The sequence below is a fragment of the Mytilinidion resinicola genome (assembly GCF_010093595.1).
Source record: "Mytilinidion resinicola strain CBS 304.34 unplaced genomic scaffold BDZ99scaffold_9, whole genome shotgun sequence".
In the NCBI taxonomy this organism is placed as follows: domain Eukaryota; kingdom Fungi; phylum Ascomycota; class Dothideomycetes; order Mytilinidiales; family Mytilinidiaceae; genus Mytilinidion; species Mytilinidion resinicola.
The window spans coordinates 374105-390874 of record NW_022985445.1 but is presented as its reverse complement, the minus strand read 5'-3'; the positions used below and the strand labels follow the sequence as shown (position 1 = coordinate 390874).

Genomic DNA, 16770 nt, shown 5'->3' with positions numbered 1-16770 from the left:
CTGGCTATTGAGGAAGTGTGGAAGTGTAAAAGCCTGCGAGCGTCGTAAGTCGGCTCCGATTGCTCTAGGTCACCAGATGGGTCTTCTAGGGTTGCAGCTGGGGCGCACGTCTCTCATCAAACCCTTCACGCAACATGGCATCTGCGGTTTCCTGCCGGGCGTTCTCTCGGGGTTTGAGAAGGCTTATCGCGCCTGGGTTAAGAGTGTCATAGAAGAAGGGCTTTCATGAGGGAGCTAATCGAAGCCCACTTGGACTTTTTTATATCACAAAACTCAATGAAACTGTCAACATCCTTCTATCGCGGTATATGTCAGACGAACAGGCGGATCGTGTAGGTATCGATTGTAGGAGCATCACTGCCCTCTGCGTGGAGTGTGTTGGTTCTAACGAGAATTGAGTAATTACCTCTGTACGCAAAGGTCCGAGATGTGAGGGCAGTCATAGCTCGACAACGAGGCGAGGTGTCAATATGTTTGGTCTCAAGCCAATTATAGATCGAGTGTAACTTAGATAGGAACCTCACGTTCAACTTAAGATTCTTCGATACACTTTTACTGGAGAGTAACACTGGTCTTCATACCTCGCCTAAGAATAGTTCGCCTTGCATACAACCCCTTCGAATGCATCACGTGACATGAGATTTCGGAGCTCAACAGGTAAGAAGCCTAGGCAATTGGAAAGATACTATATTGTCAACCTTCAAGCTCGTAACTACCGATTCTTCATAGTTATGCCGACTCAGTGTTTAAATACTGAATAAGCAGTCTGACTCGACGAAATTCTGTTCATGGTTGCCTTGCTGCCTAGCTGCCTAGCTGCCTAGCTGCCTCACTTGAACGATTGATCTCGACGACACTTGATCGCGCTGAGAACTGGTACTCGACACTGCATATTCGTACGTTGACAATGAGCAAGCCAACGGTCTCCAACAACGTGATTGACGACACGGCATGCTCTTTAGCAGCGCTGCGAGCTAGAACCGGAGAGGCTCTGCGCTGGAGCGTTCTAGACACATATGCACAACGTGGAGAATTCAACATCAAGTCGGTTGAGTTTCTGAGAAACTTGAAATGCTTTCTACCAACGGACCCTGGCAAGCAACGACGTTTGGACGGACATCACTCAAGGCCTCCCAAGATCATGCTGGCACAGTGCTCGTCAGCCAAAGACTATGTTGCTATATCTTACCCATGGCACGCAGCTAAAGGAGAACCCGAAGATACAGGTGGATACTGGCTACCGCGGACGAATGCCCCGGTCGATGTACGTAATACAGTCCTCGATCGGATCATCCGTTTCATTCAGCATAAGCGGGGAAAGCGCGAGATGATTCCCTTCTGGATTGATAAATTATCAATCAATCAGGGCTCCGACGAAAAAGAGATAGCAGTGCAATCGATGGACCTAGTGTACAAGCGATGTAAATTTGCGATTGGCTACATCTGGGTACAGATCCAGACCCAAGACCAGTTAGACTGCCTATCCGACCTTTTAGGTGGCCGGATTGTTCAGGACAAGCCAGATCGGAGATTCCCGGCCTTGGAAGAAGGAATAAGTGCTGGGACAGCGTATAAAGTTTTAGAACTTCTCGTTCTAATCACGGAAGACCACTGGTGGAGCAGGGCTTGGGTATTTCAAGAAGATTACCTCTCTGGAACGAAGATGTGGCTTCTCATTCGCCATGCGGATGGGCTCGTCAAATCATTATACGCGCAAAGAGAACTTGGCAAGCTCACAGGTGAGCTTGTAATCAAGTCACAAAAGTTCAAGAAGTATGCTACGCTCTTTTGCTTGGCCTTTTGCCAAAGCATGGAGCACGACTGCTCCGCAAGAAGGAGATGCGAGAGAATCCTCCGACGAGCCGGTGCATACAATGTTCTCCATAAGTATGAAGACGGCGGGGTGGAGAGTGATGCCCGAAGGAAGATAACAGTCAGCGTTTTCAAGGACCTTGACTACCGCGAGATAACGGAACCATCGGACATTCTAGCAATTGCTGCCAACGTCTGCAGTTACAACACTCGAATTCTGGTTCCAAAGATAGCGAAGGACCAGGCTATGAGCCTAAGCCTCGGCATTCTCACACTCTGTATGTCTAACGGCGAAATGATCAAGACCGACTCTGAGGAGACAGCTCTTAGCAAGAGAATATTCGACTTCCTGGAGGACCAGTCAATGAGTATTGGCCCTCCCTTGCAATATGGAGCATTAACATTCATCAAACATTGTCGTGTCCCTGTCAGTCGCCTTTCAGCCGCTGGTATTCATACCGAGGGTATCCTGTGGAAACTCTCAGACGTGATCCGGCCAGACCGTCTACGGCAAAGTCTACTCTTCCAGGACAAGGACCTGAACCAAAATAATATATTCCGAAACGGACTTGACGATTACCAGCGGCATCGTATGTTTGACCTCCTTGAAGTGCTCAATCAGAGAAACAAGAAACGTTATCAGCGCTTAGCAAACAACCTTCGAGCTTATCTGAACGGTAACGAGTCGCCAGTTGGAAGCGACGATTGGCCTTCGAAATATTGTATGGACATGATGGCAGCTTGCATAGTCAATGCAATAGATTCTAAGAAATACCTCCAGCTCGCCCGACCTATCGGAGGCTTGCCTAAAGGAGGCCGAGGCGTACCTTACCGGGCAATTTTCACTAGAGACCGCGATGAGTTGCGGCACTCAGGGCCGACGTATATCTTTACGTCATGGTCTCGTACAAAGGAACGGAAACAAGAGGCCTCGCAGTACCGCAGCCTTGCGAAGTACGTGTCCGTGGAAGTCAGCATAAATACAACCAACGGACTAGCAAGGCTGAAGAACAGGAAGTGGGCTAATGGGCTATGCTTCTTTGATGGAGAGGCGAATCACCCCTTTGTGTTTGAGTGGCCGGATTCGCTCTGTCGATAGTCGCCATATGCTTCGATCGTCGCAGGTGGGAGGATTGACCACGAGACCGGCCGTTGACCCGAGGCACTTAGAAATGGCTTCCGGAAGTCTGAATTTCCCAGTGATCTGTCAAATAGGGCCCCTTTAGAGAGTGACAGAACTATATAACCGTCACTGTCGGCTACCAAAACATTCCTTCGCATAAGCAAACATGACCAAATCATAACCCTGCAGTTTAGCGGCTGCTGAAGTATCGTCTTCGGCCGCCGGCGCACACGAACCACCTCCTCGGCCATACCTTCAGTCTACTTCCCGATGCCTTCATCCTCATTCGTCCCGTCGCTCGCGCTTCGAAATGTGACGCACTTCCTTCACCGCAGGATTCCAAACTCCAAGGTATGCAGACGGATCAAGGGAATGTGCGCGTTCCAAGTAGGTTGGTTTGGTCACAGCATGTGAAGACGAACTTTCCTTCCCTTGCTTGGCCTTTCCACTACGACCTAAAACACTTCTAGAGCATGCCTGATCGGGTACGCACGTATGCCACTCTCGAAGACCGGTTTGCTGTTTCGCATAGTACGGGAGACGGAGCTTTTTCGTACATCGACTGCCGCTACTAGATATTCTCGATCAACGTCCTAGCTGTGCAGCGTCACAAGTCCTCTCGCCCGTCCTTTGCGCGGGAATCAGCTATTCGTCATGTCGTAGTAAGGATGTTGTACAGTTGGCGTGTACGGTCTCTCCCCATCTTCTTCCAGCTCTTCCTCCTCCATGTCTTTCTCGTCCACATAACTGTCCTTGATGCGTTCTTGCATCGGCTCATTCTTCTTCAACTCTACATCGATAGCTCTACTGAGCGCTGCGAGTCCCTCATATACTTTACATGGCTCCCTGTCGGTGTACATGGCCAGTGCTAGGAACGGTAGGCGACGGAGAGTTCGCCCGCTCAAACCCACGCACCGTTTTGCGGCTCGCAAAACTCTCCGCGATGGAGAATTGGGGCGGTGATTCAGGTTCGTTATCGTAACATGAAGAGGAAAGATGAACTTTGCCTCTGCGAATTCTTTCCTCCAGCAGGCGTCGGTTTCCCAGGCGTGCTCGTAATGGACCTTCATGGGCACACGCGGGTGCCATACGACTACGTCTTTAGGGTCTGGCGACGGGACTAGCAGTTCGCAGCGGATTAGCTCGTTGATAGATGAACGAAAGATATCGAAAATGGCCTCTGCACGCGGGCATGGAACAAATTGCTTGATATCCACCCGGTCTAGGAATGCTACATCCTGGAGTCTGATGAGCAATGGAGCAAGTAACATGGGGTTGACACTCACGATAGTTTCGATGAGATTACTTGTGCAGATGACGATCACATTCTGGCGGTGACGGAGTTGATCGAGGGCCGTGAGAACCTGGTTCGTTGCCTATTGATTGATCTTTCGTCAATGATTTACTCAACTGACTGTAACAGCTTGAGCGAAGCAATTCTGCTGCAGCTGTACAAGAGTGTACGTACTCTGACGGCATCGCCACACTCATTGCTATTCGATGCTTTCTCTCTCGAACTAGTCAACGTCTCCACTTCATCGATCACCAAGCAGACAAGCGTTGTTTCTTCTTCAGCGAGAGCTAGCACGGCATCAAACATTCTGCCGACAAGCTTGCTACTCTCACCGAACCATTTGCTAAGAACAGCTTGTGCGTTAATCTCAACAAGCTTGCCTTGAGTGAAGTGTTTGCCAAGGCGAATGGTAAGCTTTTGCGCCAGTGCTTTGGCGAGCGTCGACTTTCCAGTGCCTGGTGGGCCATGAAGAAGCATCAAGCGGTTCCAGTTAATAACGGAGGAGTTGATGGCTGGGTTCCTGAAGAGAGTCACTGAGATTGTTAGCACTGTCATCAGCCTTGCAATACGCAACACCGCGTCTCTCCTTACTCATGCGTGTCATGAACTTTAGTAGTCGAGACGGTATTGGATCATCGAATACCAAACTATAGGCATCAGTGAGCTTGCTATCCTAGGCGAAACTAGAGTGATCTTACGAGTCCCAGGCTCCGTTCAGCGACCTGCTTGGTAACATTGTGACTCGAAGCTGAGGCATGTCGTCCTCGTCGGCGTCGATTCCAGCAGTCCGTCGCTTGGAGGGAGAGTCATGGTCTCCTTCCTGGAAGTAGTATGCTTGCACGTCTAGTTTTACGTCTGAAATGTCGAATCCTCGAACATCCTTAATCTCTTCAGTAAGGGAGCAGTCGAACACGCTGATGGTCTCAATCGTACTCGAATGCGGGAGTTGTTGAAACACTCCACAACCGTTAGTTCACCCATCTGCCCATCGCTGGCTAAAAGTGGACAATTAAAACGTACTGTGATCATCGATTTCTTGGCCAACGCGGAGCGAGTCTGGGTAAGAGCTTTTGAGCCATTCTGTGACCTCCTCACGTACCTGTAGAAGTAGTTAGATCAAATCAATATCATGAGCTTGACATTTATCACCTACCATATCCGTTCGCACAAAACTCCCGCTAGTGTTCGTAAGGCGAACTTCGACAAAGATGGTAGGCTTCGCTTCATCTGCCGCCCTCTTAGGCCGGGGACTGCTCTTGGGACTTGGCGGGACTGGGGAGAAGCCAGGAAATGGTGAGAACCCACGCGGCAGTGGAGGCAGTGGAGGAAGGCCAGACGGCGACGCGCAAGGAATAGTTCCAGGACTGTCCGGCAGTTCTGTAAGCCGGGCTTCGATGGACTCCAGCTTGAATTGGGTCCATCGCGTCTCCATCGGGAGCGTGGGATGGTCGTGTTCGTAGTGAGGTGTGGTTGGTGGAGAAGATGAGGCTGGAGACCCTGCAGTGTTCTAGAAATGTTCTCTGAATCGTGGGGGTGCAGCGCGTGGGCAAACTTAGACCTCGGCGTCATCACCGCGCCCGACGTAGCACACGACTCTCCCTCTTGTTGCCCATCGCCCGCCCATGTTGCCGCCGCTCTTCCGCCATGAAGAACGATACCGGTACCTGCAGCAACCATCTCAGTGATCCCTTCGGCACCGAGCACCCGCGGGACACGACCATCCAAATCTCCATCTCCGTCGCACTCGGCATCACAGCTTTCCTGACTTTTTGTGTATGCGCTTGTCGCCTGGGTGCCCGAAGTCTGCTAACGGCTGCACAGTTTCTGCGACCGCGCTGGAAAGGCCTCTATGCCGCGCGCAAAAAGAACGTTGACCGAACTACCACACTTCCCGAGCTCCCCGATAGCTTCTTTGGCTGGATCCTGCCGTTATGGCGCATCACAGAGGAACAAGTGTTGGCTTCGGCGGGTCTGGATGCCTATGTGGTACGTCGTGGAGTTATGAGGCTCACATGCTCTTACTGAACCGCGATACAGTACCTAGCCTTCTTCAAAATGGCTATCAAATTCCTCTGCGTCACCCTCTTCTTTGCGCTCGTCGTCATCAAGCCAGTACACGACCAATATCCCGACAAGTCTAAACAAGAGCTCCCTGAACCAAACTCCACGTCCCTTTATGCGGGTCATGCCAGCCAGCCTGTGCAGCTTGTGGCTCGCTCTAGCTGGGCGCAAACCCTGAGCATACCCACCGTGTACACGACAGACTACCTTTGGATGTACCTAGCCTTCTCGTATTTATTTACTGGCCTTGCTATGTATTTGATGGTATCGGAGACACGGAAGATCATAGAAATACGGCAGGAATACCTCGGAAGCCAGACCACTATCACCGACCGTACCATTCGCCTCTCAGGAGTGCCACCAGAGCTGAGGTCCGAGGACAAAATAAAGGAGTTTGTGGAAGATCTGCAGATCGGAAAAGTAGAGAGCGTCACTCTGTGCAAAAATTGGAAAGAGTTAGACGACCGTATAACGCAGAGGAGTGGCATATTGCGAAAGTTGGAAGAAGCGTGGACAGTGCATCTTGGAAAGCGGCGCGTGGAGAGGAGCCTCGAGACCCTACCTATCGTCCAGCCCACACCGCCAGGTGTAGAGACGGAGACGGAAAACGAAAGCGAAGATGCTCAGCTTCTCAACGGTCATTCCCACCATGTCACTCCGTATGCAAGGCAGCGACCGGTTACCAGGATCTGGCATGGTCGTTTCAGGCTTCGATACAGGACAGTCGACGCCATTGATTATTACGAAGAGAAACTTCGAAGGATCGATGAGGAGATTAAGGCTTTCCGCAAAAAGGAGTTTGACCCAACGCCACTGGCATTCGTTACCATGGACAGCGTAGCTAGCGCAGTAAGTGCATGTATCGCATGTACAATTCATCATAACTGACCAGACGATTCATAGCAAATGGCTATTCAAGCTGTTCTTGACCCTTCCCCGCTACAGTTGCTGGCGAACAACAGCCCGGCTCCGTCAGACGTTGTCTGGCATAATACTTATCTTCCTCGTTCCAAGAGAATGCTCAGAGCTTGGTCCATTACAATTTTCATTTCTGTACTTACAGTGCTCTGGACCATCGTCCTCGTACCAGTTGCAGGCTTACTCAATACATGCTCCATCCACGAGGTGTGGCCTGGGCTAGCGGACGCACTCGACAGTCATCCTAACCTTCAATCCATTGTCAATACACAGTTACCGACCCTGGCGCTCACATTGCTCAATGTCCTTGTACCTTTTTTCTATGATTGTACGTATGGACGGATGTCACCATAAGCTCATTGCTAACATTTCACAAAGGGCTTGCCAATCTACAAGGAATGATTTCGCAAGGAGACGTGGAGCTTTCGGTTATCTCTAAGAACTTTTTCTTTACATTCTTCAACTTCTTCGTCGTCTTTACTGCTTTGGGTACTGCCTCTGGAGTCCTTGATATGTTCGAGCGATTTGGCGAGAATCTGAAGGATACCACCAACCTTGCCAACGCTCTGGCAGTATCCCTGCAGAAACTTCTCCTGTTCTACGTCGACTTCATCATTCTTCAAGGGTTTGGACTCTTTCCCCTGCGCTTGCTGGAGATTGGAGCTCTGACATTGTACCCAATCAACCGGATTGGAGCAAAAACGCCACGAGGTACGTACTCACCTTGTTTGATAAAATAGATTTGGTCTAACGCTGTCCTTAGATTTCGCGGAGCTTGTTCAACCTCCCACTTTCAGCTACGGCTTCTTCCTGCCCCAGACGATTCTTATTTTCATAATATGCATGGTGTACAGCGTTCTTCGCTCCTCATGGATGGTCCTGCTCTCTGGTCTCGCCTATTTCATCATTGGCCACTTTGTCCATAAGTACCAGCTGCTTTATGCAATGGATCACCGCCAACACTCTACCGGAAAAGGCTGGATCATGATGTGCGATCGTGTTACCGTCGGCATGGTACTTTTTCAGCTCACCACGGCGGGGCAGCTTGCATTGAAGAAAGCCTTCAAACGATCTGTCCTCATAATCCCACTAGTTCTAGCAACCTTGTGGTTCAGTTACTTGTATAACAGGACATACAAACCTCTTATGACATTCATAGCTCTACGAAGTCTACGTAGTGCGGAGCACTCAGACCTGGGTCGGGGCGTTCAAGACGAGGCATTCTCTCCTCAGGGCCATAACAGATCTGGCATGCGGAACCGTCAGACAGTGGACGAAGCGCGTGAGAGCGGTGCTCGCTTTATCAACCCAAATCTTATTATGCCGTACGTCACTTTTTCGCCAGTATCTGTTGCTCATGCTAATAAGCCTAGGCTCGATGATGTCTGGATCATGGATAAGTTTGCAAGAAGTAGTAATGTTTCGGTAACGTCAAGCACGGCTGGAGACCAAGAAACGTGACTTACGCGCGGGCGCGGACTGGGTAAGCAAGTAAATAGTGTAATGTATAGTCCTTTCCTGTACCGTTTTAGATCTGTGTACATTCTTCCGCAACTCCTTATAGTGCTTTATTGTATGTATGCATGAGAGCCTAGCGCGATATCCTGCGTTCAATGTGTGTGCCTCCATTTCCCACTGTCTGGGGTGGTTTGACGAGTTTACAGGTCCTCTTTAAAGCGATGAACTTCCTTCTCGTTCGCATTTTTGAAAGTGCGTGGGAGGATCACAGGCAGTGGCAAGAAGGCGCATCGCTCCTGTTTGTACCCTTATATGGTAGTCGCTGTTAGAACGATTGACTACATAATATTCGACGCTTCCTCTCAACGTATCCCTCGTCCTTGATCCTCACCCCTCAGCGACGGCATTCTTACTCTTGTGGGAACGTCACTCGATAACGCCACTCATTCGATATACCGTTATTCTTCAGACTCTCCTACTCTTACCTAACTTGCATCTCCGATCGGAGGTGCTTCAAAGACGTCTTCACAAATCCACCTCTCAAGAGGAGTTGCCGGATCCGAATCTGCATCTGTCTCTCCCAGAAATAGCCTCACGGTACCATCAGTCACATCCCTCTTCGAGTCGCCAACCGAGCGCAATCTCACATTTGGGCCACCAAGCCTTTCTGTTGCCCACAGGAATATTGAGGACCTTCGGGGAATGCCTCCCACGAACAACCCTGCCGAACAAAGGTCCAGGGTAGACAGCAACGCCAGTCCAACGTCGAACACGAGGCAGTCAGAGGGTCTTCGAAACGCTCTCGCGTCATCCCGTCGGAACGCAATTGGAGTCGCCGTACGAACTACCAGACGACACCTTACAAACCCTATACAATCTCAAAGAGAAGGCTTTTCCATACGCCGAGAACGACGTCGGATCTCGCTGCAAAGAGTCCTTACGAGGTTTTTCGACAGTAGTCCTCCTGTCACCAATCCATCCACAGGCCATATTCGGAGAGATTCCAGTACTTCGGACGGACGGTCAATTTCCAAGGTAGATAGCCACGGCTCTCTACAGAGCCTCGACCTCGTATCACCCGGTACCTTCCTCTTTAGCGGTCCAAGCTTGAGGTCAGCCTACTCTAGGAGCTCTTTTGGATACTCGACGTCCTTCCTCGAAAGCAAATCATCTCTCGGCACTGTTGGTAACGACAGTCATTTTAGCGTCGAGGACTTTCCGGTCCGAATGATGAATGCAGAACAACCGCCGGCCGATTATGTCGAAGATGGTATTCTGGAGCCTTTTCTGTATTGCGACGTTACGCGGAGTATGTCCGACATCATTCTCCGGGTTGGCTCTCCGATAGAAGAGCGAGATGATACCGTCTCAGAGGGCTCTTTTACCAATTACCACAGCCTATCATGTCGACCAGGGACGTCAACACAGGCCGCAGCAACGCTGCCTTTGATGATTCCAGCGCCTTTGCTTGTAAAAATGTCAGCATATCTCGATTGTTCTTCTCTGAAAGCGATGAGACTTACATGCCGATCTTGGTACTCTGCCATCAGCGCGGCCGCTCATCGCGTACTGCCTCCTCCATGCAGACTCCCCAATGAGCTCATTCAGCATATATACAGCTTTTTGTCGCCCAGAGACTTCAATGCGGCCCGGCACACCTGCCAAACTTGGATGACTGCAAGTCTTGACCGAACGATTCTCAAATCGATGCTCCGTCGTGGCGGGTGGATGGGAGGGGCTGAACACGATCTTCGGGAGAGAGGTATTCTCGATGAATCCGTGGACCAAGGCCGAGTGGAATGGTTCCTCAGCAAGCTACTTTCTCGAGAGTGTGCCTTGTCTTGCAACTGGACTGGCAACGGACTTGAGACCCCCGGCACAAAGAACTCAAAATACCATGAGCCATTGGTCGAAGTTGCCAGGACAGATTTTGCCGACCTAGCGAATGGCTCTGCTGGGCCTGAAGGGCGTCATACCGGAGCTCTCGTCTTCACAGTCAGCGTTTGCGGCAGGTTTTTGCTCGTTGCGGAAGGCGGCATGATATACATCTACCAGCTCGAAGACAGTAGTCTCCGCCCTCTGACTAGCGTAGTCTGTCCTCGAAGAGTTCTGGCAATGAGCATGGATGCTTCGTCTCACAGATTTGCGATTGCTGCGCTTCTGGAAGGTAGAATGGGTCTTGTCTGTGACCTAAATCTCAGGTTTTCTGACACGGGAGACTCTGCGATACCGACTAGCGCTGGAGTCAATGATAGAGCCACGTTCTTCACAAGCGAACCAAGAAACCCCTTTGAGGATCCCATGGCGATGGCCAATGACAATGCACGATTTGCTGAAATTCGTGTACAAGCCGGCGATGAAGAAGTCAACCTACGAGACACCGATCGAGATCACGAACGTAATAACATCAATCTCGATTGGCACATCCTCCTGCGAGGGGGCCCACGAGACAGCATCCCTGGCGCCAAAACGCAAGCAATACCCGTCGATAATGGACGTCGGAGCATCTACCGGCACCTCTGCTCCGACGACGACCCGCCACGCTGCGTGTCTATCTGCCCACAGCGACGCTGTGTAGCCTTCGGCTGCTCCGCGGGTATAGAACTGTACTGGGTCGACGCCATCACAGGGCAAAATCTGAACAGGTGGTTCCCTCTCACCTCACCTAGCGATTTCCTCCACTTCCTGCCCCCGCGACCTGGCGTCGACTCGGCCAAAAAGCTTCGACTAATATCCAGCGCCGCACACCCAAGCGACAGGCCTTCAATCTACCACCGTTTCCTCTCCAACCGGCCAAACCCCAGCCTCTACTGGGGGTCCTTCGGCCTCGAAACCCCCCTCGCAACCCACGGCAGAGGAGGCTCCAACTCGGACCACTTCCGCGCAGTGCCCCTGAGCGATGGATACAACGTGCTCTTCACCGACCCCTCCACCTCCCGCCTCTATCTGGGCAGCGACGCGCCCCAGGGCGGCCCGACCAAGCTCCTCCGCACCCTCATGCTCATGCCGCCCGACCCGGACGACATCCCCCGCATCTACACGGCCGCCGCCGACCTGACGTGGGGCGCGCGCGTCGCCGTCGCCTTCGGCGACAAAGTCGTGCTCTACAGCGTGCCCCCGGACGTCTTCGCGCAAGAATGCGCCGACACGGACCCCGCCGCGTCCGCGTCCCCCTACAGCGCGGCCTCCCATGAGGCGGCGGCGGCGGCGGGCAAACGGGCGGCAGACCACTGGGCGCACTGGCTGGGCCACGACGAGAAGCTGCGCCTGATCCACGCGTACGCGTACCCGTCCACGCCCGCCATCTGGCCCATCGGCATCAAGGGCACCGTCGTGGGCGCGCTGGACGGGCTGGCCGCCCTCGCCATCTACGCGGCGCCCGAGCTCACCATCTGGGCGTTTGGCGCGGATGGGCGCGCCGTCACGTGGCAGCTGGATACGGGCCGGCGGCCGCGCGTGGTCGCGGAGCGGAGTGTCGGGCGCGACGGGCTGGTGGGCGATAACTGTGATGTTGATGTGGACGGCGATGTGGTGATGGCGGATGCGGAGGAGGCGGAGGCGGAGGCGGAGGCGGAGGGCGCGGGCGAGCGCTCGGTGGGCTTCGACGGGCAGGCCTCGGGGCTGCTGGGGCAGTGGCGGCTGCCGGGGGTGCTGCACGTGGCGAATGATGAGTTCTTGAATGGGATCGATGTCTCGTCGGGCGAGGCGTGGTATGATCGCGATGGGGATATTGTCATGTTTGACGCGGATACGAATGAGGTCGGGTGGACGGCGGAGGACTGGTTGGTGCAGGAGAGATGATGCTGAAGCGTGCGTGGTGTTGATGCCTGACCTATATTCCTAGAACTACAGTGTAGAACGAGAGAGATCCTGGTTTCGAGCTCTTTTATTCAGAATTCTTATCCTATTCTTCAACGCTTTTCACATCGAATCGTGTAACCAGAACAAAGTAGACATGTTGATAAGCTCACGAGAGAGGCTCTGAGAGGGGTGGGCTTTGAGGGAGATTCCGCATCTCGAATGGCGCGAATGCAAAGATACCATAGGCGGGATCCGCAGTGAATTTTGCAATAAAATACCAATGGCGGAAGTCTTTCGAGTAGTCAAGCAGAACTCGAAGGTGATGTGAAGGATCGAAAGGTACATATTGGACTACAAATTACTGTATTCTTCCAGCGAGTTGGCAGTGTCAAGCGTGCCCCAGGGAGGAAATGCGACTCTAACGCTGCGGTGACGAGCTGGAAGGTGTATATCAGACTCTTGCAAAGTCGCAACATTCAACCAAGATACCGACGTCAGGGGTGCTCCGAATAGGCCAGCAGAATCCGGCAGGAGGGCAAGTTCTCCAAGGTACATATTAGACGTTCTGAAATCGGATTTGCGAGCTTGCATCAAGGCCCTTCATATAGGAGTAGACAAGGTTACACAGACCTACTCCAAGGCATTTACTCTGAAATACTCATCTCAAACCCTTCCCTAAACCTACATTTCATTCATCACTCATCATACACACTCCGGTTAAAGAACCGCCAAATCTGCCGTCCCGCCACTTTCCCCACAATACCCACAATCTCCTCCTCGTCCATATTCGCCAACTCAAACAAACTGCCGACTTGCAGCGTCAGTCTGACGAGGTTTTTCTCGTTGACGCCCGGCACCACCCGCAGCATATCCTGCGGCAACTGGTTAAACGTCCGGGCCTCAGCGTCTTCGCCATCTTCGAGCCCGAGACTGACCGCCTTGACGGGGTCCGGTTCGTCCTGCAGCTTCTTCAGCTCCGAGAAGATCTCGGCGGTCTGGTAGGGCGACGAGGACCAGATGATGCGCAGGCGCGGGAACGCGAGCGTCAGCATCACGAGCTTAGACTGCAGGTCTGGGGTAGCATTCGCGCCTTGGTTCGACGCAGAGGCGAAGTCGGCGAATGGCTCCAACGTGAATGATTTGTTGGCGTCGAACTCGATCAGCAGCATGGGGGATTTGTAGTGCTCCGTCATGGCTTCGACTTGGTTGAACAGCCGCCCGTTGGTGAAGGAGGAGATGAGATCGCGGACGCTTTTGCGCTCGATGCAGATCTGGGGCGTGAGGACGTAGTCGCCGACTGTGAGCATGCATGGGACGAGGACGATGCTTTGGCCGTGAAGGAGGGATGGGAGCGAGGAGCGGAATTCGCGGACGTCGACGACGACGCGTGGTGGAGTGGCAGTGGCGGCGAGTCGACCACCACCGGCAATGCGCGTGTTGATGGTGCGAAGGAAGGATTCCTGAGGATCCATGGTAGCGGCCGTGAGGGTGATGGCCATGTTGCCACGCTCGCGGATCAGCTTGGTGAAGGCATCTTTCTCTCTGCGAACAGCGCTGAGATAGCGCTGCTCTTCGACCGAACCGCCGTAGTACATGAAGTAGACTTTGACGTTCCGATCGCTGTGGGAGCTGCGGTAGACTTCTATCCGGCGAATGAATGCTGCGTCTGGCTCGTACATTATAACATATCGGGGTTTGACTTCTTCGAGGACATGCTCATCCATGTCACCTTCGTACGGATGGACCACGACAAGCTCGTTCATGTCGAAGAGCTCGTAGAAATCTTCCATATCGTCAAGGGGATCAGACGCAATCTCTCCTTTCTGCAGATTTTCTATCTCTGTGGGCTGGAGCTCGGCCATCAAGCTGGCAAGATGCGCATCTCGATCTCCAGCCGTACGAAGAGCTCCGGTAGCCGATCGATCGCCGGAGGTCGTAACCCCGCCGCGCATTCGGCGACGCTTGTTAGGAGGTGCCTTGCCTCTGCTGCTACTTTGACCGCCCCTTTGATCGGTCGCGCCGTTGATTGCCTTCTCGTTCTCCGAAAAAAGCGCATTGCTAACTTTGGCGAACTCTCTCTTCCAGGCGAGATAATTTCGAAGCCTTCGACGCATCATGAAGGAACCTGATGGGGCAGAATCATCCCCATTTTCTTCTCCGTCATCGTTCGCCTCTACTTTCACCCACATTGTTTGAAGATACTCGCGAAGCTGGCGACAGGTCCCTTGATCACCGCACATGATCAGAATCGATCCGTTTGATCCATCATAAATGATTGGATTGAGATACGTGTCTTGCTCAATTTCTTGCAGGATCTCAGCAAGCAGTGCCCATTTGGGGAATTCTTCGAGAACCGGGTGCACAGAGTCCGGTACGGCGTTCGGATTAGCAGCTAGATCAGTGTTGGTCAGTTTGCCTGCGTACACCCGTCGCTTCGCGGTTTCAAAGATCGTGTGCGCGGAATCTAGAAAGAGCCAAGGAGATTGGGTTTGCTTGTTAGATCCAGGCGGAGGCTGAGAAGCGGCGAGGACTGTGTCTAGGTAGCGGTTGAAGTTTACGGCGTCATAAGTGAGAAGAGCTCTGATTTCGTCAGTTAAGCAAATGGGACAATCATGGAACCAGCTTACCCTAGTATGTTTCGAAGAAGCGTCAAATCTCGCACGATCTGTCTGGTCTTGAAGCTTGTCCGATGCCAGACAGGATCTAGCTGCCTTCGTATGATAGTATCAAAGTTCTTATGCAGAGCACTATCTAGTGTCCAGTCCTCCATTTCTATGCCCGAGTTGCCTTTCTTCAGCTCGCTGATGCTAACCTCGACACACTCAAGAACGGCGAGCTGTATATCCTTCATAGCATTCGTCATCGGAACCTCCAGTTCAATGACTTCCGCCTTCTTCCGACCCTCCAACGACTTCGCAACCGAGAGATGGAACCGGGGATACAGCGACGGCTTCTGCAAGAACAAGTTCTTCATCATATTCGACAACGGCGAGAACCCCGACGTGAACGGTTCCGGGCTGTCCGAAAACGCCTTCAGAAACCCGCTCTTATTCTTCTGACGATAGATGCGCAATATGAACGCCTCAAGGGACGTTGCCACAACCCTCTCAGCATGCAGCACCACGATCCCCGCCACGATCTCCGGATTCAGCAGATTCGACAGGAAATCTACAATCAGAATCCGCGAGGTTATGCTGAAGACCCCTCCTTGGGCGTACATTTTCTCCCGCGTCGCAACGCTCATGACGTCGGTGTTGACCAAGCTGAGTCCTCTGGCCTTTGGAGACATGCTGATGGCGGCATGCTCCGCCAGCGCTTCGCCGATCCATGTGTTCTCTCGCTCATCAGCTCCGAGGAGCAGAATCAAGTTGTTCCCGGCGGCATCGTAAGAGTGCAAGAGGTTGGTTACGATGCGGAGGAGTCCCAGGCCGCGGGCGAGGAGTACGAGCTCATCTTCCTCACGAAGTTCCTTGAAGATGTCTTGCTGGAATTCCTGGGCGGATGATAAGCCACGCTCGGTACCATATTTACAATGGACTCACAAGAGGAAGAGAGAGCTTCACCGGCGCTTTCTCATCGCTGGGCATCGGGAATAGTTGATGGAGTTGGTGGGGAAGTGGAACTCGTCAAGGATGCAGCGCTTTGGCCATGTCGTGAAAGCTCAACTCGCTGTCACGTTACTTCACTACAACAAATTATCTTTCAGGGATTGATCACAGAACAATTGAAAGCAATAGGGTATTTGATTTGTTTGATATGAGTATACAGTGCTCATCAGCATCTAGCGATCGCCATCGCTCAGTTCCAATCTATTCCATCCTCCAAGGTCAAAGGTTGTGGTATGAGCCAGTCAAGACCTTGTCAGTAATAATGTCCAAATGAAGCCGCTGCGTGCAGCATTAACGCCCACGAAAACACCTGTAGAAACAACCGTAGAGAATATCGACGTCGATGACAATGAAGTCCTGGTCCCAATGCGCTGCGAGTAGAACTCCTCCGTCCAAGTCATCGGCCTCCAATGACTTGGTATCGTGTGCAATCTGGTATCTCGCGCCCCGTCGAATGCGCCGTCCAGTATAGCGCCTGGCGACACATGAAACGCCAAAAGTATTTCCTACCCAAAATCAAGCACCTGCGGAAACCAACTAATAATGTGAAGAACAATTGTAAAAGATCAAGAGTCGGGAGAGGAGACGGTTCCATAGCCTTGAAAACGCCCCGCCAGCTCCACCGGATGCAATGTTAAGAGGAAATAGTGGAAACGAGAAAAGAAACAAGATGCGTTGAAAAACTCATGGTCGCT

The 16770-nt window shown here is 52.3% G+C and overlaps 5 protein-coding genes across 5 annotated transcripts; 3 read left to right on the top strand and 2 right to left on the bottom strand.

Moving 5' to 3' along the window:
- The first annotated feature begins 1618 nt into the window (after positions 1 to 1618).
- On the top strand, positions 1619 to 3088 carry BDZ99DRAFT_462590 (uncharacterized protein). Its single transcript, XM_033719881.1, has one exon. It carries the CDS (start codon positions 1664 to 1666, stop codon positions 2909 to 2911), a length of 1248 nt encoding a protein of 415 aa, XP_033576924.1. The 5' UTR covers positions 1619 to 1663; the 3' UTR covers positions 2912 to 3088.
- Positions 3089 to 3576: 488 nt separating this feature from the next.
- Positions 3577 to 5258, bottom strand: BDZ99DRAFT_476188 (AAA-domain-containing protein; the record flags this gene model as incomplete). Its single annotated transcript, XM_033722044.1, has 6 exons — positions 3577 to 4173; positions 4222 to 4311; positions 4404 to 4762; positions 4821 to 4876; positions 4928 to 5109; positions 5250 to 5258. 6 exons carry the CDS (start codon positions 5256 to 5258, stop codon positions 3577 to 3579), a joined length of 1293 nt encoding a protein of 430 aa, XP_033576923.1.
- A 615-nt stretch (positions 5259 to 5873) lies between these two features.
- On the top strand, positions 5874 to 9023 carry BDZ99DRAFT_442329 (DUF221-domain-containing protein; the record flags this gene model as incomplete). The annotated part of the gene is made up of 7 exons (XM_033717808.1): positions 5874 to 6002; positions 6051 to 6215; positions 6267 to 7139; positions 7194 to 7536; positions 7587 to 7919; positions 7972 to 8533; positions 8582 to 9023. 7 exons carry the CDS (start codon positions 5874 to 5876, stop codon positions 8667 to 8669), a joined length of 2493 nt encoding a protein of 830 aa, XP_033576922.1. The 3' UTR covers positions 8670 to 9023.
- A 162-nt stretch (positions 9024 to 9185) lies between these two features.
- On the top strand, positions 9186 to 12585 carry BDZ99DRAFT_442325 (uncharacterized protein). Its single transcript, XM_033717807.1, has 3 exons — positions 9186 to 10071; positions 10177 to 11789; positions 11928 to 12585. Exons 1-3 carry the CDS (start codon positions 9369 to 9371, stop codon positions 12465 to 12467), a joined length of 2856 nt encoding a protein of 951 aa, XP_033576921.1. The 5' UTR covers positions 9186 to 9368; the 3' UTR covers positions 12468 to 12585.
- A 208-nt stretch (positions 12586 to 12793) lies between these two features.
- BDZ99DRAFT_570589 (DNA repair protein) lies at positions 12794 to 16084 on the bottom strand. The gene is made up of 3 exons (XM_033728012.1): positions 16010 to 16084; positions 15095 to 15960; positions 12794 to 15047 (listed from the first exon to the last, which is right to left on the bottom strand). The coding sequence occupies exons 1-3, from the start codon at positions 16052 to 16054 to the stop codon at positions 13163 to 13165; spliced, it is 2796 nt and encodes a 931-aa protein (XP_033576920.1). The 5' UTR covers positions 16055 to 16084; the 3' UTR covers positions 12794 to 13162.
- Positions 16085 to 16770: the final 686 nt, after the last annotated feature.

Bases quoted from the DNA above. Each gene is read 5' to 3' on its own strand.
- BDZ99DRAFT_570589 (XM_033728012.1), bottom strand. From the start codon at position 16,054: ATGCCCAGCGATGAGAAAGCGCCGGTGAAGCTCTCTCTTCCTCTT. The intron at 15,961-16,009 runs GTGAGTCCATTG...TCATCCGCCCAG, and splicing joins TGAAGCTCTCTCTTCCTCTT to GAATTCCAGCAAGACATCTT. The intron at 15,048-15,094 runs GTAAGCTGGTTC...TGACGAAATCAG, and splicing joins CTTCTTCGAAACATACTAGG to AGCTCTTCTCACTTATGACG.
- BDZ99DRAFT_462590 (XM_033719881.1), top strand. From the start codon at position 1,664: ATGTGGCTTCTCATTCGCCATGCGGATGGGCTCGTCAAATCATTATAC.
- BDZ99DRAFT_442325 (XM_033717807.1), top strand. From the start codon at position 9,369: ATGCCTCCCACGAACAACCCTGCCGAACAAAGGTCCAGGGTAGACAGC. The intron at 10,072-10,176 runs GTCGACCAGGGA...CTTCTCTGAAAG, and splicing joins CAATTACCACAGCCTATCAT to CGATGAGACTTACATGCCGA. The intron at 11,790-11,927 runs GTCTTCGCGCAA...CACGACGAGAAG, and splicing joins TCTACAGCGTGCCCCCGGAC to CTGCGCCTGATCCACGCGTA.